This window comes from Theobroma cacao, chromosome 3 (genome assembly GCF_000208745.1).
Source record: "Theobroma cacao cultivar B97-61/B2 chromosome 3, Criollo_cocoa_genome_V2, whole genome shotgun sequence".
Lineage (NCBI taxonomy): Eukaryota > Viridiplantae > Streptophyta > Magnoliopsida > Malvales > Malvaceae > Theobroma > Theobroma cacao.
Genome location: NC_030852.1, coordinates 5,458,785 through 5,482,327, shown reverse-complemented (window position 1 = coordinate 5,482,327; position 23,543 = coordinate 5,458,785). Strand labels below are relative to the sequence as shown.

General features: G+C 34.7%; 2 protein-coding genes across 3 annotated transcripts; one reads left to right on the top strand and one right to left on the bottom strand.

Annotated features, from left to right (window-relative positions):
• LOC18604338 (protection of telomeres protein 1b) lies at positions 742 to 18,211 on the top strand. Of its 2 annotated transcripts, none has more exons than XM_007036751.2 (10): positions 742 to 967; positions 1,376 to 1,512; positions 4,837 to 5,026; positions 6,580 to 6,644; positions 6,790 to 6,878; positions 14,739 to 15,020; positions 15,134 to 15,210; positions 15,367 to 15,425; positions 16,736 to 16,888; positions 17,684 to 18,211. In XM_007036751.2, the coding sequence occupies exons 1-10, from the start codon at positions 853 to 855 to the stop codon at positions 17,882 to 17,884; spliced, it is 1,368 nt and encodes a 455-aa protein (XP_007036813.1). In that variant the 5' UTR covers positions 742 to 852; the 3' UTR covers positions 17,885 to 18,211. The 2 variants fall into 2 exon arrangements, with proteins under 2 accessions (XP_007036813.1, XP_017973353.1); XM_018117864.1 differs by lacking the exon at positions 742 to 967 and adding an exon at positions 992 to 1,191.
• Positions 18,227 to 23,298, bottom strand: LOC18604337 (ERAD-associated E3 ubiquitin-protein ligase component HRD3A). The gene is made up of 6 exons (XM_018117863.1): positions 22,630 to 23,298; positions 22,046 to 22,537; positions 21,233 to 21,448; positions 20,048 to 20,371; positions 19,699 to 19,941; positions 18,227 to 18,761 (listed from the first exon to the last, which is right to left on the bottom strand). The coding sequence occupies exons 1-6, from the start codon at positions 23,185 to 23,187 to the stop codon at positions 18,558 to 18,560; spliced, it is 2,037 nt and encodes a 678-aa protein (XP_017973352.1). The 5' UTR covers positions 23,188 to 23,298; the 3' UTR covers positions 18,227 to 18,557.

The following is a 23,543-nucleotide window of genomic DNA, read 5'->3' as shown; positions in this document are numbered from 1 at the left end:
CAATTAAGTAGGATTAATATAAAGTTTGGATAATAAAATTAGTAGTTGTCACGGATTTGAGTAGTGATTGTAGGGTATCTAATATTCAAATTTGATTATAAACAATAATTTTAATATTAAATTTTAATTTTTTATATATTATTTTTTATTTATAAATTATTTATAATTAATAAAATACTTATTAAAATTCCTTAATTGTTTTAAATACTTCAATTTTTTATGAGTTAATTTTGATTTATTAATTTAATTTTTAATAATAATATAAATAAATTAATTTTATTTTTATTTTTTATTCTAAATTTAGTTCAATTTTTTTGTGAGTATTAATAATTAGGTTTGATTATTATGTTACAGATTTTACATTATTTAAAAATAAAATAAATTTTAAAAATATAAATATGAATCTTCCACCACCTATCAGATTTATCTTTAAAGTTGAAAACGTGAACTCTTGATTTATAGGTTTCTTAACTTTTATTTTTAGAGTTTAAGGGCTCGTGACATATTAAGTTTTGAATTTTAATAAATTTGTGTAAAATATAAATAATTAAATTTTAATTAAATTTAAATTCAGATATTTTAAAATTAACCCCTTCTCAACAGACAACGTAAGAGCTCCTCTCGTCGAAGGAATCCATGGACTCAGGCCTCAAATCTTGAGCCTAATGGCATGGACTCACCCGAAACCTTAATGGAATGGATCTTATTTCCTTCAAACTCCGAATAGTGGGGGGCTAGCTTGGGCAAGGCTGCTCGGCCCTCGGCCTGTCTACACCTCTATCCAGTTCCCTCCAAAAACAAATAAACCCTAAGCATTTGGCGATTAGCAGAGAGCTAGGGACGGAGAGAGAAATGGATGATTACAAGTTTCTTAAGATAGAGGACGCCATCGCTTGCATCAACCAGAAAGTTAACCTTATTGGCGCCATTCTTGACTTCAGTGTGCCCCAGAAAACCAAAGGCACCGGTACTACCATTTCTTTACTCGCCATCGAGATTCATTGCTTGAGTTCAAATGTTCCAAATTTTACCTGTTGATTCTGAACTTTTTCGGCCGCTATTAAAGCTTTTCGTGGTTTTTCTTTTTTTAAATGGGAATACATTTTCGTTTTTACAATCTGTGACTGGCCGTGATGACACAAAGGCCGGTCTTACGGCTGCTACTGCTCCTTGGGTTGGTAGTAGGATGATGTAAGTTGCTATAAGGTGTTCGTGCTGAGCCAGTTGCCACTATATATCTATCCTTTCTGAATTTCTTAATATAATCCGAATAAGAAAGCTGTGATTTTTAATGGGATAAAGAGCTGGTATTTTCTGGCTATTTGTAAACTTATTTCATTTTGGTCTTAGTTTTTTCTTTATGGTTTCTTTGCAGATTATTTCTGTAAGCTAAAAATAATTGATGAGTCACATCCCAAATGTGGGATTCCAGTTCATCTATTTGCTCAACATATGGATGCTCTTCCTCAGGTTGCCTCCATCGGAGATATTATTCACCTCTCTCGCGTCATGGTATATTCTGATAACCAAAGTGTTTTTCTGTCTCATGCCTTCTGTTTAATATTAAAAAGCTTGCTTATCTATATATCTTTCTCTGGAACCTCTCCGGTTCAATTACATTTTTTCTTAATTTCTGGTTCTTCTACAAATAAAGGAGCCAGCAATTTTCATGTTCGATGTTTTACTTGTGGGGAGAAGGGACATACTTCTTTTGCTTGCCCACAAAGAAGGGTAAACTTAGTAGAATTTAGGAAGGAATTAAAACCCATTTATGATAAATATGACGAGGAAATAGAGGAAATTGATGTGTATCTTGTATAAAGTGAGTTTTTGGTGGTACAAAGAGTGATGACTACAACAATCAATGGGGAAGAAGAAGGTTGGAGAAGGCGAAGTATTTTTTGCACGCATGTTGTTTGTGAGGATAAAGTGTGTGATTTCGTTATTGATGGAGGAAGTGTGCAAAATATTATTTCAAAAGAGGTGATAGACAAATTGAAGCTTCCTACACGCAAACATCTTCATCCTTACAAGATTAGATGGCTAAAGAAGGAACACGAAGTACCAGTAAATATTCAATATTTGGTAAAATTCACTATGGAGGTAACTTGGATGATGAGGTTTTATGTGATGTTGTGCCAATGGATGTTGGTCATATTTTTATTGGTAGGCTTTGGTTGTATGATCACGATATGGACCATAAGATAAAGCTAAATATCTATTCCTTCTACAAGGATAATAAGAGATATACTTTATATCCTCTTAAAGAAGAGACTAAGAAATCAGCAACTTCAAGCCTCACAAGCAACAAAATTGCCGAGTATCTATCTGTTGAAAATTTTGAAGCTGAAGGTGGTAATGAAAAGGAATTGAAACAAGTAAATCTAGACATCTATGAGGAGGGTATTAAGGCCTACTCGTCAGAGTCGAGTTTTTCTAACCCGAGGGGACTGATGCAGGCATATCAAGAATTTTATTTTATTTAGTATTTTCGTTAGCGTAGGATTTTATTTTCTTTATTTTGTTTAGTTTGAGATTCTTTTCCTATTTTTATTAGAATTTTAGTATTTTAAGTTTTTATTTAGGATTAAGATTACTATTTGATTAAGATTTATCTTAGTTATTATAAATAGATGATCTTAGATAGAAAATTATTATTATCATCTTTTGTTATTTTGAATATTTATTCAAAAGGTTTCTTTGAAAAACCTAATTATTTTTCTATTGTTTCAATACAATCAACCCTATTCTAGTCCTAATTGTTGAGTTCTAATTATCCTAAACCTTTCGGCTACATCAGTTTCTATTTCACTATTAAATTTTTATGAAAAGAGTTCTACACTTTGTTGAAGTTTTTTCTTTTTCTTTCTTTTTTTTTTTGTTAGATAAGGTAAGGGGATTGGGAAGAATTGAATAGTCAAGTTTCAATGTTTTAGCTATTTCATCTGAATTTCCTTATAACTGAATCAGATACACATAATAGTACTTTCGCAGAAATGTAGTCTTTCAAGATACTTCCAATGTGTGTTTCCCCTTAAATTCACATATACATATAGACTACTAGCTGTAGGTGGGTGTGGGCTTGCGTGCATGTATAATACTAAGGATTCTAGTTATTCTAAGAGTTTGAGCTTTGACTTGCTTTATGAAATCATTGGGTTGTTGAAATATGGTTGTTATGCTGTTGTTGTGAGCAATTTCTGTTAAGGTATTAGGAATTTGGTGTGCATCTTGCAGTGTTTGATTAAATCAAAGGATTGAAAAACTATATTTTTCTGAGTTTCTAAGACTGCACCTTCTGAAGTGATTGGTAATGTAGGACAAAGTGAAGAAATTCTGACTACTAAGGATTTGACATTTTTGGTCAGCTAGGTTTGAGAAATGGGGAAGTGATGAGACAATGGAGGAAGAAACTTTATTGCTTTAATAATTATAATAATTGTTGAGTTTTCATCATGGAACTTTTAGGAGTTAAGTTTATTTTCTTGGAGCCCAAGTTTGCTGTTTACTTGTTTACAAGTTAGTTTCTGTTACTAATGGTTTTGCAGTAGTTTAGCACTCAATATAAATACCTATGTATTCTTTAGATTTTAGTATCAATGGAATTATGAGTATTTTGATTTATGGAGGCATGTATCGTTGCTTTTCTATCTCTCTTCTTCATCCTTTATCTATCTTTCTTTTTACATTATTCTTGCATTACTGTTTACTGCTCGAGAGCCTCCTATTTTAAATTGTATATTCTCTTCCTTGCAACCTAAATCACACCCCCTTTCTTGAGACTTTCAACTTGGTTCTTGCCCATATCTTCTATCAGTTCCCAGCAGCCCATCAACTAACCAATCAAAACCAAATCTTCTTTCTTCCAAGAATTTCCAGCAACCATTGTTTTCAGTTTCAACGCCTTTTCAGATGGACTCTTTATTGATTCAAAATCTGATGGACAGGGTAAAATACAACCCACCCCACTCCCCCCCCCCCCCCCACCGGGCTCTTGTCCGAGATCGCCCAAAAGGACACTTGGGCTCCCCCTTGTTTTAAAATACATGTTTGGCCTTTGACCATATGCTTTGGTAGTCAAAAGTTACACAAAAATTGGAACTCAATGCCTTGTCACACCATTTTATCATTAACCTGCCAAATGGACGTTTCTGACAACAATTCTCCTTGTCTCATTACTCCAATTTACAAATAAAACCTAAATACTCAAGTACCCATCTCATTGCATCTATTCCCCTCTTTTGAAAACTTTTTCCTCCAAAAATCAACACAAATATCTCCATTCTTTTGGCTTTGAAAATCTTTGACATTGGTTTAACATTAACAGAAATCACTATGTTTTTAACATTTTCTAAAGCAAAACAGAAAAGTTTTCTTCGACTGTTTCTAGTTTTAGCTTCATATTCTTCTTTGATTCTACTTTGAAAATTCTGCTTCAATATAACCTTTTTTTTTTTTTGCAGGATCAAAACCTTATATATCTCTTGTTTTCCTTTTTTTTTCTCTTTGGTGTATCATTTAATCAATATATACTTTCTTTTTCTTTTTTCCTTAAAGAATAAGCCATCCTTTTTGGCTAGAAGAATAAGTCTTTAAATGCCAAAAAGTCAATATAAAATTGGGAAAATGAGACGAAGGGCATGAGACTTAATCTCATCTAATCTTCTATGAATATTTCTTGTTGTATGAACAGAGGTTAGCTTGATATATGAGTTATTCTACCTTTTTATAGACTTTTTAAGAGAAAATTGTATTTACATTCATATTTTTCACTGTCCACAAATAGTGTTTGTCTTTTATAAATTTAGTTTGAAAATGGTAATTACTTTTCTGCAGATGAAAACCCATGAAGGAGATGTATATGCTATATTCAACAAAAGATTTTCTTCATTTGCTTTATATGAAGGGAAAAATGGTGAAGGTTTCCATCCTTATCAAGTTTCCTTGAGATTTCACGCAAGAGAACAGGATGAAAAGCTAATAGCAGACCTGAGAAAATGGTTAGCTGATTCTAAGGTTATTGACGGTATGCTCAACTGCTCATTAAATAAGTAACTGGTAAATTCCTTTGCTAGCATATCTATATTTCACCTTTTCTATGATAAAAAGAAATCTATATTTCATCTCTAACTTGTGGGTTAAATGTCTTTTAAATTTAAATAACTATAATTTCTCAATCAACATCGATCTGCATTTTCATGCTCTAAGAAATGTGTATGGTTTGAAATTGGTATAAGTTGCTTTTTTGAAGCTGGTTTTATATATATTCTCCATTTGGTTCACTTTCAGTCAGAACAATTCAGAAACTTATTGTTATTTTCTCCTTTCTAAATTTTATGCTTATATTTACTTAATTATTTAACATTTTTGGTTGGTGTTCGGTTATGGGGTCTTGTCTATTTAAAATTTTGCCATCAAGCTTTCTTTTCACGGGTGGTCCACTAGACTGAGGTTGATTTCTTCAGCCCCCATCGTCTTTTCTTTAAGCCCTTCAGGGTTTGATTCTCTGTTTAAGAGAGCTTAATGCTAATTCATTTTGTCCTTGAAGGAAGTTTGAATTCATTGTGGTGGTTTGAACACATAGGTATAAACTAACAGGGTTTCTGCAAATCCTAGGGAGTTTGCCATGCTCTGATATTAGGAGTAACATAAGTGATATTGCATGCTAGCCTGGGCTTGGGCAGTGATGGGCTGTACTAACACTAAGCCACTAGCGATAAGCCTATCCTCTGCCTATTCTTTTTGAAGAATTCTTATAACGTTTTAATTTTTTAAAGTAGTGGACTCAAAGTGGCTGGATATGAGGAATAGATTGAAAGTTTTTATAATATACTGGTATTTAACAGTGTGCCTTCTTCTCTTTGAACTTCGATTGTGATGTAGCCGAAAGGTTTAGGGCAATTAGAACTCAACAATTAGGACTAGAATAGGGTTGATTGTGTTGGAACAATAAAAAGATAATTGGGTTTTCAAAAAAACCTCTTGAATAAATTTTTCAAAAAACCAAAAGATGATAATAATAATCTTCTACTTAAAATACCTATTTATAACAGTTAAGATAAATCCTAATCAAATAGTAATTCTAATCTTAAATAAAAACTTAAAAGTACTAAAATTCTAATAAAGATAGGAAAAAGAATCTCAAACTAAACAAAATAAAGAAAATAAAATCCTAAGCTAACGAAAATACTAAATAAAATAAAATTCTTGATGCGCCTGCATCAGATTGTCAGCATAGAATATCATGTAAGTCTACGTATATAAATTAGCTTAAGAAGGACAGTTCCTGAATTTACCCCTTTTTAACTCTTCTAAAAGGTCTGCCATATATATATATATATATATATATATATATATATATATATATTTGTGTGTATGTGCGCTTGTCATCCTCCAATATGTTGACTTGCTACACTAAAGCAATGAAGTGGGATTTTGGTTCCATGCATTTGTATGTTAAATGTTATGCACGTGCACTGCCTTCTTTGATGATTCTGACCTCTAATTGCGATGCCACATATTTGTTTATACCTGTTACCCAATATAAAACATCACCTCTTTTATGTTTTTGCTTGGTAGTGCCAATCAACTTCATTTTGTTGAGAGAGATCAATGAAGTGGATACGATAAATATAGCTTGCAAGGTACTAACCATATCTTTGTTTTCTCTATAATATTTTTGTACTTGATATAGTTCAAATATTTCCAAAGTAGTCATAGTTAATCCTGCTTTTTGATTATTTCAAGGTGTGCTGATCCATCCTCGTATTTATCTTTGGCCATACTAAGGTACTTCATATATGCGAAATTGCTAAAGATGAGTGGATGGTCTTTCTTTGGGATGGAACTGATGCCCCACCTCTCAGTATTCATAGAAAGTGAGTTGGTGTCTTTTAAATGCTCCTTACTACTTATGTTGAATCTTTGACTGTAAAGTAAGCCCTAGGGTTTGAGGGACTTCGCATTCCTATAGTTTTGCTTGGCAACATTGACACATGTTTCCATGGAAGTTCTGATACATCAACATGTAATCAAAGCATATGGTTATGCCTTTGCCATATACGGCACTGTGACTCCTGCTGTTTCAGTGCCTGCTTTTTTTAACACTTGCAGATATTTGATCCCTTTTCTTTGAAAATTTATGTAATGGCTTGAATTAGTTCAGCATTTAGTAAAGCTAACTGGTTCTCTCTCCCCCAAGACCTCTAGTTTGACAGTTTGACTTGAAGATTGTTTTAGGCAGTGTGAATATAAGTCTGGTGGATTAGCAAATGATTGCACATTGGTGGCTATGCTCAAAACTTGCTGTTTTCTTGACCGCATCATAGGTCCCCTTTCGCCTCTCTTTTCCATTTGAAGAAAGTTTGGCTAGTTGCTGATCTCTCTTAAGGCTGTTAATTTTACATACATAGAAACTAAAGGTGGTTGGATTGAAAAGAAAGACGACTTTGCAAGTAATTGCCATATGCATCTATATCACAGAGACATGGTTGTTCCTAATATCTTAGTGTATTTGCAATTGAACCTCTGTGGTAATGGTAAAGTATATGGTGATGAAGAAGGACTAGTGAAGTCTTAGTGTTCTTATGTCTTTTGGGAGCTAGAGGTTATTGTATCTTTTAATTTTATGATTGGAAAGGCTCTGCTTTGTTATTCAGAGTCTAAGTGACTTATATTTGTTAATTTCTTTCTCTAGTAGAATCATATATAGAGGGCATTGCCCATGCCAGTATGTTTACGAGTGTATCTTAGCTTCAGGTTAAGCTATGTATCCAATCATGGTAAAAGAGGTTGTGGTTCAGGAGTTAGTTTAAGAGTTTGATGAGCTTAAGTGCTGAAAGCTGGCAGTTGTTTTGCATGGGTACATTTTAGGTAGAAGCCCTCATGTGGTGCATGTAATTAGAGTTTCTGTTAGTTCTCTTAAGACTTATGTGTGTTTTGATAGAAGAAAATTTTAAAGCCTAAATGATTGCATAACAACATGAAGCCAGTTATGCTAATTCTGTATGTTATCCTATCTATGTGTAAGAAAATTAGGTTTCTTGATGTCTACATATGGGAGATTGATTTTAGTGTTTTAGAGGCAGAAAGCGGCAGCTTTAAGGCTGTTTGGCTTGCTGACGGTGAAGAATATTTGCTGGAGCACTTTGGCAGTTAGGGTATATTGGACAGGTTTAATTGGTTGAAATTGGTTGAAATTGGTCTGAAATTTGTGCAAGATTTATAAGGGGTAGTGTGGTTATGCAATTGAAGAAGAAGCTTGTGGGTGCTATTGTTGCTATGTAAACAGTGTCAGGTTGGTTGTGATATATTTATGATTGTATAGTTTTGCGGTTATTGAGGGTGACATGTTAAGGTTATAGAACTCTGATATAAACTTGGAAACTGAAAATCAGATCGATTGTGGAAAGAAATGTTTGTGGAGATTTAGAAGACAATGAGAAAAGGAAAAGACTGCAAGAGAGCAAAATGTTAGGCATCCATATTTGTTTAACGTAATTATTCGTAACTTCATCAAATATGAAACTTGCATAATATAATAAGCATATAGATCTTTATGGAAACTTTGAAGACTGATTCATTGTCTTCCAAAGATTTGGACTCTCAAATGGGTAACTACCTTAGCAACACAAATAATCTTGTCCGGTAAAAAAATAAATGATCATCTTAAACTCTTATAGCCTATTTGGCCCTGCTGGAGTTTTTGTAGGAAGTATTGTTTGAGTAGAGCTGTTCGATAAGTTCTGCAAAGAGAAGCTAACATAGTGTTGCCAAACTAACTGTAGAAGCACTGTAGGATGAAGAAAGCTGTTTTACTTACTGTATTTTGTCAAAATGCTGTCAAATGCTGAATTTACAAAAAGAGGCATTTTAGGGAAGTATTTTTTTAGAAGTGATTCTGAAGTACTTTTATAGGTAAATTATTTAGCATGTTGAGCAATATATCCAGTCTATTCTTCCAAACACCAATAGAGCACTTAATCACATTCCTGGGAGAGTATAAACTAAATTGTGAACTAGGTAGAAAGGATAAACTGCACTAGGCAAGCACTTTAAATAAAGATAAATTAATTCCCAACAAATTGTGAATTAATTGTTTAAGGTGTGCAAGGTGTGCTGGACTTGTTTGGCCAAATGTGAATTCTCATTGACTATTAGGTATTAGTAATTTTATTCCGCAACGTTTCACTTTGAGGTATCACTTATGTTGGCAACTTGAGGTGGTTGATTATTCAAATTAAAAACTACTTGCTTCTGGGTTCATTTTTATAATTGAATTGATGGTTTTTGTTTCATGACTGTACTTATCTTCTTCCCATAAATTTATCCACAAGTGACCATAATCACTTTTTTTTCCCTCTTAGAAACATGTAAGGTTCAACACAAAAAATAAAAGCCAATCAAATAATTAAGAAAAACATAAATCTTTATGCCTGCAGCTTTGAGATTGACAGAGATCACAACATAATTGACTCCTATACAATGGGGTAATTTTATTTGTAATTCTATTAAGCATGAAGGATAAAGTGGAAGTTTGAAATATTAATAAGCCCTCTAGTTGCTACCTTGAAAGAAGCTTGATGATGCAGGTGCATCTAGAATTTTATTTTATTTAGTATTTTATTTAAAACAATTTTCCTAATTCTAGTTGGTTAAGGATTTTATTTTCTTTATTGTATTTAGTTTGTGATTTTTTTCTTATCTTTATTAAGATTTTAGTACATTAAGTCATTTTTTATTAAGATTACTATTCAATATATGATTAGGATTTATGCTAACTAGTATAAATAGGTGATCTTTAATAGAGAACCTATCATTATTATTATTATTTGTTTATTCTGATTTTTTATTCAAGTGGTTCCTTTAAAACCCATTTATCTTTTTAGTGTTCCAAACACAATCAACCCCATTCAAGCCCTAATTGTTTTGTTCTAATTGTCTTAAATGTTTTTGCTACACCAAGTGGTATCAATACAAATGATCTTACTATCTTATAAGGATTTTTATCTAGGAGACTATGGTTGGTCAAGGTAGAGGTTGAGGCAACCAACCCCAACAAATTGAGTTGGTTGAGATATGGAAAATGATTTATGACTTGACCTGGGCTGTGCAAGCTTTGCAGTGTCAGGAACCTAATGGGAGCCAAATGGAGAATTTGAAAGGTGACCACAATCCCCTTGAGATTCAAGATCGAGGATGATGATAACTTTGAGAATGAGAACCTTTCTTATAAAGATCGACTTGCAAATCAAATGGCAAGAGTTGGATCAGAGGATCGGTTACTACATGCCTTGATTTAAATGGTGTAGTCAAGATTGAAATAGTTGATTTTCATGGCAAGTTACATGTGGAGGATTATTTGGATTGGGAAGCCTGTTTGGAAAATTACTTTGAGGAAATTCATGTCAAAAATCAAAAAGTGTTATTCGTAAAACTGAAATTGAAGGGTACTGCACTTTAATGGTGGAAGAGAGTTGAAGAGCAACGTGCATGGCAAGGGAAGCTTAAAGTCGACACTTGGGAGCACATGAAAAGAAATTATTATCTATTGATTATATTATGGAATTATATGAAAGATTTTATTGTTTGAAGCAAAATAACATAATTGTTGAGGAGTATACATCGAAATTTAAGAACATATCAATTCGAGTTGGGTTAAGTAAAAGTAACAAAAAATTACTTATCATCTTGTTGGGAGGTGGGTGTAGTTTGTTTGTACAACATTGAAGATGCTTTTCAATATGCTTGAGTAGTGAAAAAGTGAGTTTCACACTATGGTGTTAAAAGGCCCTTATATGGCACTAATTGGCAAAGCAATTTTAGAGCAAGACAAGGTTATCAAACATCCCAACAAAATTATCGAGGGGTTGCCACAACCAATAAAACTAATGGGGTGTAACCAATGTTGAAAAGAAGGATAAAGGCAAGAGTATAATGCTTTATGGTAGACAAAACAGTTTTGGTTCTTCCACAAATAAAGGCAACAATTTTCAAATTCAATGTTTTACTGGTGGAGAGAAAGGACAAATTTCTTTTTGTTGCCCACAATGAAGTGTGAACTTAGCGGAATTAAGTGAAGAATTAAGACAAGTTTATGATGAATATGATGAAGAGATGAGGAAATTGATGTTCATCCTGCACAAGGTGTGTCCTTGATGGTACGAAGAGTGATAACAACAACAATCAATGAGGAAGTGGAAGATTGGAGGAGGCAAAGTATTTTTCACACGTGTGTTGTTTGTGAAAAAGTGTGATCTTGTCATTGATGGAGAAAGCATGAAAAATGTTATTTCAAAAGAGACAATAGATAAATTGAAACTTCTTACAAATAAACATCTTCATCCTTACAAGATTGGGTGGCTAAAGAAAAGACGAGATATCGGTAACTACTCAATATTTGGTGAAATTCACTATAAGAAGTAACTTGGATGATGACGCTTTATGTGATGTGTCAATGTTAGTCATATTCTTGTTGATATACCTTGGTTGTATGATCACAATATGGATCATAAGATGAAGCCAAATACCTATTCTTTTTACAAAAATAAGAGGTATACTTTATATCCTTTTAAAGAAGAGGCTAAGCAATTGACAACTTCAAGCCCTACAAGCAACAAATCAGCAAAATTGCTGGTTATTTATCAGGTGAAAATTTTGAAGCGAAAAAAAGTGAGATGCAAATTTTGTATGCTTTGGTAACTAAGTTTTCGAATAGTGATCAGATGGGTAAATCGCCTCGATATCCAATTCAGTTGCTATTGAAGGAGTTTAGAGAGTTAGTTAATAAGGATTTGCCAAAAAGTCTACCACTTTTGAGGAGCATTCAACATGCAATTGATTTGGTACCAAGAGTATCATTACCATACCTGTCAACATATAGAATGCCATTTGAGTTGTAAATCAGTCCTATTTTCAATATTTTGAACTTAAATGGATTTGTTGGGATTGCATCTACTATAAACGCTCAAGTTTAGTAGTTTTTAATTGCTTAGGTTGAAGTTATTAAAAAAGTGTGAAATGTGAAAGAAGTTCGATCTAGATGAGAGAACCATATAAACAATTTTTGATGAAGTGTCTTGGTAAACTTGCTAATGAAAGCACTTGGATTGCTGAAGAGGAATTGAAAGGTTTCAAGTGTTAGATTTGAAATAGAAAGGTTTCAATTTCTCTTAAGCAATCCAAATATTTTTATTAGCAAGTTTACCAAGTCATTTCACCAAAAATCGTTTATATAGATTCCTTCGTCTAGATCGAACTTCTTTTACATTTAACACTTCTTCAATAACTTCAGCCTTATCAACTAGAAGGTGTTGAACTTGAGCATCTATAATAGATACAGTCTCATCGAATCCATCAAATGGATACAAGTTGGAAACATTGAAAATATGATTGATTTGCAACTCAGGTGTCATTCTATATGCTGGCAGGTTTAATAATGATACTCCTGCTACCAAATCAATTGCATGTTGGATGCTCCCTAGAGGTGGTAGACTTTTCAGCAAATCTTAATTAACCAACTCTCTAAACTTTTTCAATAGCTGTTGAATTTTAGTTGGATATTGAGGCGATATACCCACATGATCACAATTTAGAAACTTAGTTAGCAAAGCATACATAATTCTCATCTCACTACTTTCAACTTCAAAATATTTAAAAGATAAATACCCAGTGATTTTGCTAGTTGTAAGGCTTGAAGTTGCCAATTGCTTATCTTTTTCTTTAAAAGGATATAAAGTATACCTCTTGTTGTCCTTAAAAAAGGAATAGGTATTTGGTTGTCTTATGATCTATATCGTGATCATACAATCAAGGTCTACCAACAAGCATATGATCAACATCCATTGGCACAACATGATACAAAGCCTCATTATCCAAGTTACCTCTCATAGTAAATTTCACCAAACATTGAGTAACTATTGACATTTCGTGTCTTTTTTTTAGCCACCCAATTTTGTAAGGATAAGGATGTTTGCTTGTAAGATGCTTTAATTTGTCAATCGCCTCTTTTGAAATAATATTTTTTATGCTTCCTTCGTCAATGACAAGATCACACACTTTACCTTTACAAACAACACGTGAAAAATATTTTGCCTCCATCAATGTTTTGTTTCCTCATTGATTGTTATTGTCATTACTCTTTGTATTATCAGAACTCACCTTGTGCAAAATGAACATTAATTTCTTTTATCTCTTCATCATAAACTATTTCTAACTTTTCTCCTAATTTTGTTTAGTTCACATTTGTTGTGGGCAAGTGAAAAAAGTGTATCTTTCTCCTTACAAGTAAAACATTGAATCTGAGAATTGCTACCTCCTTTATTTGTGGAAGCAACAACCTTACCTCAATCTTTGCCTCGGCCAACTATAGTCTCTTAGCTAAAAAACCTTGTAGGATGGTAGAATCATTTGCTTTTATACCACTTGGTGTAACAAAAAGGTTTAGGGTAGTTAGAACTCAATAATTAGGGTTTAAATGGGGTTGATTGTGTTTGAAAAAAATAGAAGGATAATTAGGTTTTAAAGAAACCACTTGAATAAAAATTCAGAATAAACAAAAATAATAATAACAATAAGTTCTCTATCAAAGATCACCTATTTATACTAGCTAGGATAAATTTTAATCAAATATTGAATAGTAATCCTAATTCAAATAAATAAAGGCATCTTAATCAAATATTGAATAGTAATCTTAATTCAAATAAATTAAGGCTTAATGTATAAAAATACTAATAAAGATAGGAAAAGAACCCCAAACTAAATGGAATAAAGCAAATAAAATCCTAAACCAACTAAAATTTGAAAAACTAAATTAAATAACATAAAATTCTAAATGCGCCTACGTCACTTCAACTTTTAACTGTTCTTAAAATCCCAAATTAGCTTCCCAATAAACTAAAAAGTAGAAAAGCTTTTAGAGTAGAAAAGCTCTTTCAGAAGATGAGTTGGGGACCCACTTAAGGAGATTGATATTGGAATTTTGGTAACTTCTAGAACCTTAGACCTCGCTTCATTAGAAAGATAAAAATGGGTAAGGATGGAAAATTTTGTAATGTAATGGTTAGGTTTCATATCCACTTAGTAGGTTAACCATTGGACTAAAAGTTTTTTGGCCCTTACCTCTTCCTATCCTTCCTACAAAGAAAGCCTTAGAGTTTCTACATTACCAAAAATATAGCCAAAGTACAAAGTTGTCCTTACACTTGATATTTTTTTGAATTTGCTAAAATTAAATAGCAAAAAGCAAGCTAACTTTTCCTTCCATTGCTGTGCTAATATGCATTTATGTAGCATGTATTGAGACCTTCTCAAATAGTTACCATTATATTCCTATACTTGACAAATGATTTTTCTATTAACCAATGTTTTTTTTCCTTTCAATTTTTATTCAAAAACTGAAAAATTGAAAATAGTCATTTGCATTTGTGCATAGTTAGGTATTGGGTCTGAATAAGCTAGCCGTTATCTGTTTTTATTGTTATTGTTACCACTTTGGCCTACTTCGGAGGGAGTACATCTGCATGCCTTGCCACCTTTGTGGCATAATATCTTCTTAAAATTAAAACTTGGTCTGTGGCATAATATCTTCTTAAAATTAAAACTTGGTCTGTCAACAGTTTTTAACTTCATTAATGACTCCTGCCTAAATGAATGGGGTTTAGTTTTGCAAACGCAAGATTGATGTTAGCTGTGTCTGGTTGATTCTTTTTTAATAATTCATATAAATGACTACTCCACAGGCTGGAAGATGAAATGCATAACCAGCTGCCTTTACATTTGGAACCTTTGCCTTTATCAAGAGATGTGCTATGTACATTTCCTACCGTTGGAACTATCTTAAGGGTGACCATTGATGAAAACTGCAGAAAGTATATTCTTCAGTTGCTGAAAATTGGTCAATGGGTGAAACTTTTTAATGTACCATGCAAAGTGCGTGAAGGATTATGGTATGGTGTGTTGACACCATCTACAAAAATCCAAGATATGCCAAATGAGGATACGCTCATATCTGAGCGTCAGAGGTGATATTTTTAGTTTCATGTAACGCCTTGTTAAAGAAATAGATTTTATTCTCTTGTGACTGTTGTTTGTTTTGGAAGTTCAATATCTCACTCGTTTAATATATTTATGTCAGCAATTATGATCACCGATTATCATGCAAACTGGAGCGGATGCCATACTGGAGCTTTCCATGGCCGTCAAGAATCACAGGTTTCATGTTGTTAGTGAATCTATTAGTTGTTTTAAGTTTTGATTTATTGGCATATTTGATTCAATCTCCTGGACACAGTTATCTCATTTTTCCTGGAACCCCAACGGCAATGATGACTGATAGTTTAGCTTTTATTTTTGTGTGTCCTTCCTCAGAGGTTAGCTGCGATGATGTGCCATTTGCGACATTGATGGATGTTCTCACTTGTCGAAAGGTATCACACCCTTGAGTATCTTTTGATCATATGGAGATGGCTATTTTGTTAAAAGAAGTAGAATGTACCAATTGACCTGGTAACTATATGGAAATCAAAACAATTATGTTCATTGTTGCACTTATTAGGTTGGTGATGATTTAATATTTGATTGAAGATTCTTCTTTCTTTTGTTCCCTCCATCTTTGAAAAAAGAGGCACTTTTATATTTTGGGCATTTATATTTATGATTCTGTTTATTATTTTCAAACCCTACATCTAAATAGTTGGATGTCAACGAGTTCCTTTAGAGAACCTTTTAATATCTTTCGATATTGTCATTCCTTAGAAAGCAATAGAGTAATTACAAAACCCTCTTGAAAACACCCAGAAATAGTTGCCCCCCCCCCCCCCCCTGGATCCAACCCAAGCCAATTTCATACATTACTTTTGCATGGGACTCATTTCGACCAGCTGGAAAATGCCAAAGGGACCACATAATGCTCAAAATACCGTCAGACACCTTTGAAACCCTTTCGAATCATCCACAACCTCTTTTCGTCCCTCACACACGACCTACATTATGGGTCTTTCAAGATTTGTTGGGGGAGTTGAGTTTGTTCTGAATTAGTTGAAATTTGAAACTTTTGGCTGCAATAATTTGGTGAGTGTACAGATTTTTGGGTGTCTGCAGTTTTTGCTGTTTAATGGTTGTAGTAGGTGGTTGTGATGGTGGAAGTTGATTCCAACTGGCAGTGGGTGGCAGGATGGTCTGAGTGGTTTGAGCCCTGGTTGTGTACTGTCTTGTGATGGCGTAGATAGTTTTCTTCTTTGTTGTTTGCAATTGTCTCTAATTTTCCTTTTTCTTTCTTTTGAAAAAAAAAAAATAGTTCTGACCCATTCTTTTGGGTACTATCCTCTCCTTTTGTCTTGATGTCTTGGTATATATAGAAAGCTGATTGGTGAATCTGCCATCTGATTGGTTGCTATACCTAATAGAGTCTGCTAAGCACCATCTTAAGTAGAGAGGACTGAGCTCTAGATGGTTTTACCCTTTTTATCTTTTTGGCAGAAGGGGAAGTGGAAGAAGGCACCTGTCATGTTGTGGCAAGGCCTTGAATACTTGAGCAGGGATCCATATCCTCCCCTGCTCCATTGGTCTTTATGTATATAAAGTAGCTGATGGTCTCAGGAAGGAAGTGTTGAATTGGGTCAAAAGGGGGGTAGACTTAGCATGTTTCCAGAAAGGGGATAGTTATATTTAAACATGAAAGCAATGGAAGCATAAATTCAGAGAATATTGTTTAACATTGTGCTTGGTAACCTTACAGGTAAGAAAGAAATTTAGGTGTGTAGTACGGTTTGTAGCGGCAATTCCATGGCAAGTTGAGGATTTCTGCTCTCCTCGTGGAACTTATAGGGTTAGGTTCACTGTAGAAGATCCAACTGCCAGAATTCATGCTTTTGCTTATGCTGAAGATGGGGTAAGGACATGATTCTACCATTCCTCCGCATTTATATACATGCAAAATAGAATCATGATTGTAAATTTCAATAACAGTCTTCATCCAATAGTTGACTCCTACTCCCCAAATGTAAATCCAAATGAAAATTGAAGAATAGAAAGAGAAGAGTTTTAAAAACACTCTCTTTTACCCAAAGCAGCTAGATTCATTCTTATGTTCAGTCTCTGATGCCAATACCCAAAAGAAAGTTTTCCTTCTAAGCTTGAGCTATAAGGTTCTTCCCTTGTAAATTGTGCCATGACCAATACCTGCATGATATGATTTTCTTTAACAAGTGTCTCAAACACAAATTAGCCTTAGTAGTAGGAAAAATTCATTTTCAGAAGCCTTTTCTGTAAATCCTCCTATTGTTTTCTTCAGCTCAACATCTGCTTACAAACTTCAAGTGTGGTGCATCTGCTGATTTTAATTTTGTAAAAATATCACTAAGCTTGAGCTATAAGGTTCTTCCCTTGTAAATTGTGCCATGACCAATACCTGCATGATATGATTTTCTTTAACAAGTGTCTCAAACACAAATTAGCCTTAGTAGTAGGAAAAATTCATTTTCAGAAGCCTTTTCTGTAAATCCTCCTATTGTTTTCTTCAGCTCAACATCTGCTTACAAACTTCAAGTGTGGTGCATCTGCTGATTTTAATTTTGTAAAAATATCATCTGTCTTGTGAAATTGAAGTTGACCATACTTATGCATTTCTCAAGGCTCTTCTATATTATTGGATTCCTTTTTAACTGCATTTCTTCATCTGTGATAGGAGAAATTTTTCAATGGTTATTTGTCGGCGGATGTTTTGAGTAGCAAGTTAAATAAATTGCTTGGAGTAGCTATAAGTGCTGATGGCAAGGAAATTAAGGATGCTGCTAGAAATCCACCATGGGTGCAGTGTTGCTTGATATCTCATTACCTCAAGTGCTGTAAGATCTGTGACACCAAGCTTGTTGGTCAACAAGTTTGACTGCAATGGATTGGTATCCAGAGGAACTCTCACTGGTAAATTACTTGTATTATCTACTATATCACTGAGGATTCTATAAATATGATATTATTTTGCCTGTATTTAAAAGAAAAAAATAGGCATTTGTCTTTCCATCCTTGGTTTCCCCCCATTATACTGATATAACACTAGAAGCGCCTAAAATTTGGCATGCAGTATCGAATTTTAAAGCACATATATCATCAACTTTGGCATTTGTCATGTGTTGCTACAGTTTTGATTTCCCCTCATGTCAAGATTTTGTAATAACTCCAACTTGTGGCATTTCGAAATAAATCTCATTGAATGTAATAACTTTGATCGTGGAAGGTATCATGATGTTATATTTCGAAATAAATCTCATCGAATTGTACTTAACATATGGCAGCAAAACAAGTCATGTTAAGTAATAACTCTCATCCGTGTGTTGCTATTGAAGAGCTATATTGTTTGATTCATATAAATCTTACCAAACTAAGTGAGGCACAGAGCTGTTTCGACTTGAAAAAAATCTCTTACGGTACAATCAAATCAATATAGGGAGATCTCTACAACCAAGCCAAAGAAGCCGACCGACCTGTACATGGGTATGTATTGCTATGGAAATTAACTTTTCAAATGACAGCCCACAAAACCACATGTAACCTGAATACCATTAGTGGGGTGCAGGTAAATCATGCTCATTAGGCAGGGCCACCTCCCCAGCAGCATGTCTGCGTTGCCGCTCCCTAAGGTATAGAACAGTGAGTAGACACACAAAGAGAGTCAAAATTGTAGCATTTCCTTCCTCCATTATCACATTCTCCACCCACTCTTCCACTTTTGGATAGACTTCAGGCAGGGAATCGATTATGTTGACCTAATAATAAAAAACACAAAGCAATGAGTCAGGGGATTAACTAGAACTGGTGGAAATCCAGCACTTATATCTGACTGACTCATTTTCTTGACTTTAAGGCAGAAGGAATAAAAAAACACTTGGCATTCATCTACCAAACTTGTACCAATAACTATACATTTTCAAGATTCCCTTCTTTTCTTCCACTACTGACAAAAAATTATATGCAATGCTATAACTCTTTTAAGATTATTTTTGACGCCATCAGTATTGAAACTCATTACTGGATGTAACAGCAAAAGACTAGCTAAAAACGAGAAAATCACTTCTAAACCTGTGTTTGTTTTTTGAATTTTTCCTTTTCTTATTTAAGTTCCAATCTATCATAAAACATTTCTATGCATGATTTTCAAGAAAAAGGGAATAACTTGGTTTTCTTCCACATACCAACCTAATGAGAATGAAAAAAATGCTAAAAATCAATGGAACATAAGTAAACAAAGTTGTTGAGGCTATTTTCTCTCCATAAGATGCAAAAACAATTTTGAAGTCCATGTGTGTTCACACAAGTCTCAGCAGAAATATCTGATCACTGTCCCAAACAGCATATCAAAGAGCTATCAACCTAACTTGCATGAAACGATATTATGTTCATTATCAATATGTATTGACTACCAAGCTGCATTCACAGGGGTTGAAGAACTTAAGCTCAGTAACTAGTTCTGGTTTTAAAGTTAAATAAAAACTTTTGCATTTCTTGGAGATGGAATGCAAAACAAGGTGAGCACCTCAATTGATGGGGAAATGTCAAACTATAAATTCCAACTTGTGTGCAATTGCAAGCATTTTGACCAAGTGAAAGGAACATAATTGTGATTGAAGATTGAACAGAATTTTGTCTGATCTTCGGACATTGTTCAAAAGGTAGAGGGAGCATATGCCACAAAGAGCAACTCACCAGGAGACTATCAGCATAATTCTTTCGTATCCACAAACTTGTTAAAGCGAGCGTGACAGGCAACTTTGCTGCAGGATCTATCTCTAGCGCTTGATCATAGTAACGCTTGGCAAGATGGAGGTCAAACGGAAGTCCTTGGCCGTGCTCATGCATGTATCCAAGGTTGAACATGGCTTGTGCATTAGATTGGGATTTCGCGTGTATGTAAGCTTCTGCTGCACGCTCATAATCCCTCACAGTTCCCTAAAAGAGAAAAGATATAGTTATAGGAAACTTCAGCAGAGCAATAACAAAGCAATACCCAAGAAAACCAGATAATGTCTTATCTATATAGACTACAGATACATACTCGACCATAGTAATATGCATCCCCAATAAGCAATGCAGCATGTTCGTTACCCTGCTCAGAGGCTTGCCACCACAACGAATGAGCACGTTGATGCCTTTCTGCATCAGTGCAAAGCCCAGATTCACCCATGCACATGCTGCGCTCACCATACTTGTCAAGGATCCATGCAGCATTACTTTGTGCTATCTCATAGCCTAGCTCAGCCATCCTAGAATACAAGAGGAATGCCTTGCCCACATCACCTTTGAGGTATGATTCAAGTGCCCATCTAGACAGCGAACTCCATGGTCCCCGTTCAGCAACTAGTTTGTACAATGCAGTAGCCTGAAAAAAGAATCAGAAAAAGATCAAATTCAAGTACATGGGAGCTTATGTACATTAGAACCATTCATGATTCAAAAGGATTCATGTCACAATGCACACATTAAATATAGTAAAGGTTAGTTACATTTATTGTGACTTCTTTTAACTGATTAAAACTTATGAGTGTCACATATTTTTACAACTCTCAGAAATTTGTTTTCCTTTTTGATTTTAGGCCCGTCAAAAAGAAAAGCATGGCTAGAAGTGAAGAAAGCAGTCCCATTTTCCATCAAGTTGTCAGGTCAAGAAATTAAATATTATCATCACAACCAGAATACCAGTCATGGACAGCAGCAATCTAGCTTGTAGCATGTAAAATAACATTCAACTGTTCTAGGACAATCTTTAGCATTCAAATCATTTCTTTTGCTATGTATGGTACTTCTTAGCATAACAGGCAACCACATATTTACCAGTTAAAACCAAGTTATTTTAAGAGAAAATTAAACAAAATTCCTCATTTAGGTCCAAAATCAAGCAAATCTAAGTACTCAAAGGACCTTGATAAGTCAAACCTATCTTTTGCTTATAATAGAAAGATAAACGAGAATATTGAAATACTGCAGCATGCTGCATTTGTTAACCCTCAACCCCAATAGAAATTAGGACAAGGGTGAAAATTAGAGCATGGATGAAAAATATGCAACCAGCAACTTCACAAGGTGAAAAATTATGACAAAAGGGAAAATTCTTCCGGTACCAAGCTAGAAACCTTTAAGTTAAGCACAAGGGAGTTTAAGAATGTCATTCATAAAGATATAGGACTCATAACAAGGTAAAAATTAGAAAACAGCAACTATAAGCATAAACCATAGTATTTACCATAGGAAGATTCTTTTTAAGCCCAACACCCGTATGAAACATCTTAGCCAACTGATAAAACGCCTTTGGTTGACCTGCATTAGCTGCCACAATAAAACATTTACAAGCAATCTTCACATCTTTCTTCACTCCAATCCCTTTAAGGTACATTACCCCCAAGTTATAGTGCCCGCCAGCATCCTCATTATCAGCGGCCCTCTCAAAGTACTCTTTTGCCTGCATAAAAAAGGAATCAGTTTCTGGCAAAACTCTACAATTAACATACTAACGATAAACCACATATATCAGTTTTTTTTTTTTCTTAAGGGGTCTGGAGTCTGGAAAATTCTTTTCTTTCTTGTTTTTTTCAAAAAAAAATTCCATTAAATTCTCAGCTAGTATTACTGTTCCCAGATTCAAAACTATGTAAACCCCATCTGTGAATAATTATCTCCAATGTTAGTTATAAAAGCTACAAAATCTGAAGCATGCACCATCTTTTATCTGACTCATCACAATAACTCCAGATTAGTAGTTGATGAAAGCACAGCTTGAAAAATGGAATTCAGGATCATTGTTCGCCATAAGTTTCAATCGTCAAAACAATCCATAAGGAGAAAAACTATAAAACAGAGCCAGCATTGAGTAGGAAGATAATTCATAGTGAAGCGTAACCTTCCAGCTGTGTGAAGATTACTGTTGAAACAAAAGACAAGAACCTGTAATTTTTAAGTCACAAGAAGCCACCAAAAGAAGTAGAAACACTAGACACGTGATAACAAGACAGAAATAGTAATCAAGAAATTTATGCAGTGAGCAGAGAAATGAACATACTTTGGTGTAGTTCTTCTTCTCCACCCCATAGCCTTTAACATATAAATAACCCATCCCATTATAGGCTGAAAAAAGCCCCTGTTTCGACGCAAGTGAGAGCCATTCAAGAGCCTTGGTGTAATTCCTTTCAACCCCAGCTCCTCTAGCATAAATCTCACCAAGAAGTTCCATAGACCTGGGCTCCCCTTTGTCCACAGCTTTCAGAAACCACATCAAAGCCTTGGCATGATCACGGCGCAACCCTCTCAATCCGAAATAGTAAAAAAGACCCATTTTGTACATAGCACCAGCATTCCCTTTCTGTGCTTGATATTCCAATATCTGAAAATCCTCATCGTCTTCCCCTCTTGACTTCTTTAAAGCTTCCTTATTCTCCTCTGCCCCATTGTGTATCCTAACCGGTTCGATCACCGGTGAATCTTTGGATATCAAAAAACTGTTTACTGCTATTTCAGCTAATTCAGCATATAATTTAACCGCTTTTTCATACATCTGAAAATTTTGAAAATATCAACTACTCAGGTAAATTAAAATCAAACACAAAAGGCGATTCGAAATTTCTTAAAAATAAACACAAAGCTTACGTCTTGTCGCGAGTAAGTATAAGCCAAAGCCATCATGGACTGGGCATTGCCACCTTCTGCAGCGAAATAATGATTTAAAAAAGCTTTAGCTTTGTTTCTTTCAAGCATCATCCCCATCCCGTGCAAAAACCCTAGCACCGACCGCGCGTGTGGATCACCTTCCGTATTTGCTGCCGTCTCGATCTCAGCCGCGGCTTCCTCCATCATCCTGGCGTCCCCATTGGTCGAAGCGGAGATCATTTTCTCAACGGCGGCGTAGTAGGAACCGAGCGTGCCGTCGTCGAAGGTGGAGGTGGGGGTGGAAGAGGGTTCGAAGAGCCGGCGCCATGATCCAGGATCGAGCTCGTCGTCTGGCCTAACGTGGGTGCCGCCGAAGTCGTCGTCGTCCCAGGAAGCATCGGAATCGGGGGAGGAAGCGTCGTCGTTCTGGGCGTCTTTGAGGTCGTCCTGGGAGAGGACGAGAACGAACTGGCGGGCGTGGAGGGAAAGAGGATAAAGAGAGAAAAGGAGGAGGGAGAGTAAAAGTCGCAGTAATGAGAGATGGCACCTTAGATCCATACTTCTTTTCTTTAGACGTACCTGCTGCCCGTCGCTATAGCTGTGAGGATTTGTTTCGAATGGAAGGGACTTTCTTCTTCTTCTTCGGGGAAGCAAAGCCCACACCGACAGACGGGTGCTTTGGTTTTGCAGCGTTCACTTTGGTCCTTCACCCAATTGTTTTTTGACACGTCATCATGTGTCATCCCTTGGCCTCCGGCTAAGTAATTCAACCTAAAAATAGAAAATAAAAATACTTGTTTGGGTAAAAATGTAAATACATCTGCTCACATGGTTTAAGTATATACTTTTTGTAATTTGTAAAAATATTTTATATATATATATATATATATATATATATTTATTTTTTATTTTTT

Bases quoted from the DNA above. Each gene is read 5' to 3' on its own strand.
- LOC18604338 (XM_007036751.2), top strand. From the start codon at position 853: ATGGATGATTACAAGTTTCTTAAGATAGAGGACGCCATCGCTTGCATC. The intron at 15,211-15,366 runs GTTTCATGTTGT...GTCCTTCCTCAG, and splicing joins ATGGCCGTCAAGAATCACAG to AGGTTAGCTGCGATGATGTG. The intron at 16,889-17,683 runs GTAAGGACATGA...CATCTGTGATAG, and splicing joins TTGCTTATGCTGAAGATGGG to GAGAAATTTTTCAATGGTTA.
- LOC18604337 (XM_018117863.1), bottom strand. From the start codon at position 23,187: ATGGATCTAAGGTGCCATCTCTCATTACTGCGACTTTTACTCTCCCTC. The intron at 22,538-22,629 runs GTAAGCTTTGTG...CAAAATTTTCAG, and splicing joins ATACTTACTCGCGACAAGAC to ATGTATGAAAAAGCGGTTAA. The intron at 20,372-21,232 runs GTAAATACTATG...TTCTTTTTTCAG, and splicing joins TTAAAAAGAATCTTCCTATG to GCTACTGCATTGTACAAACT.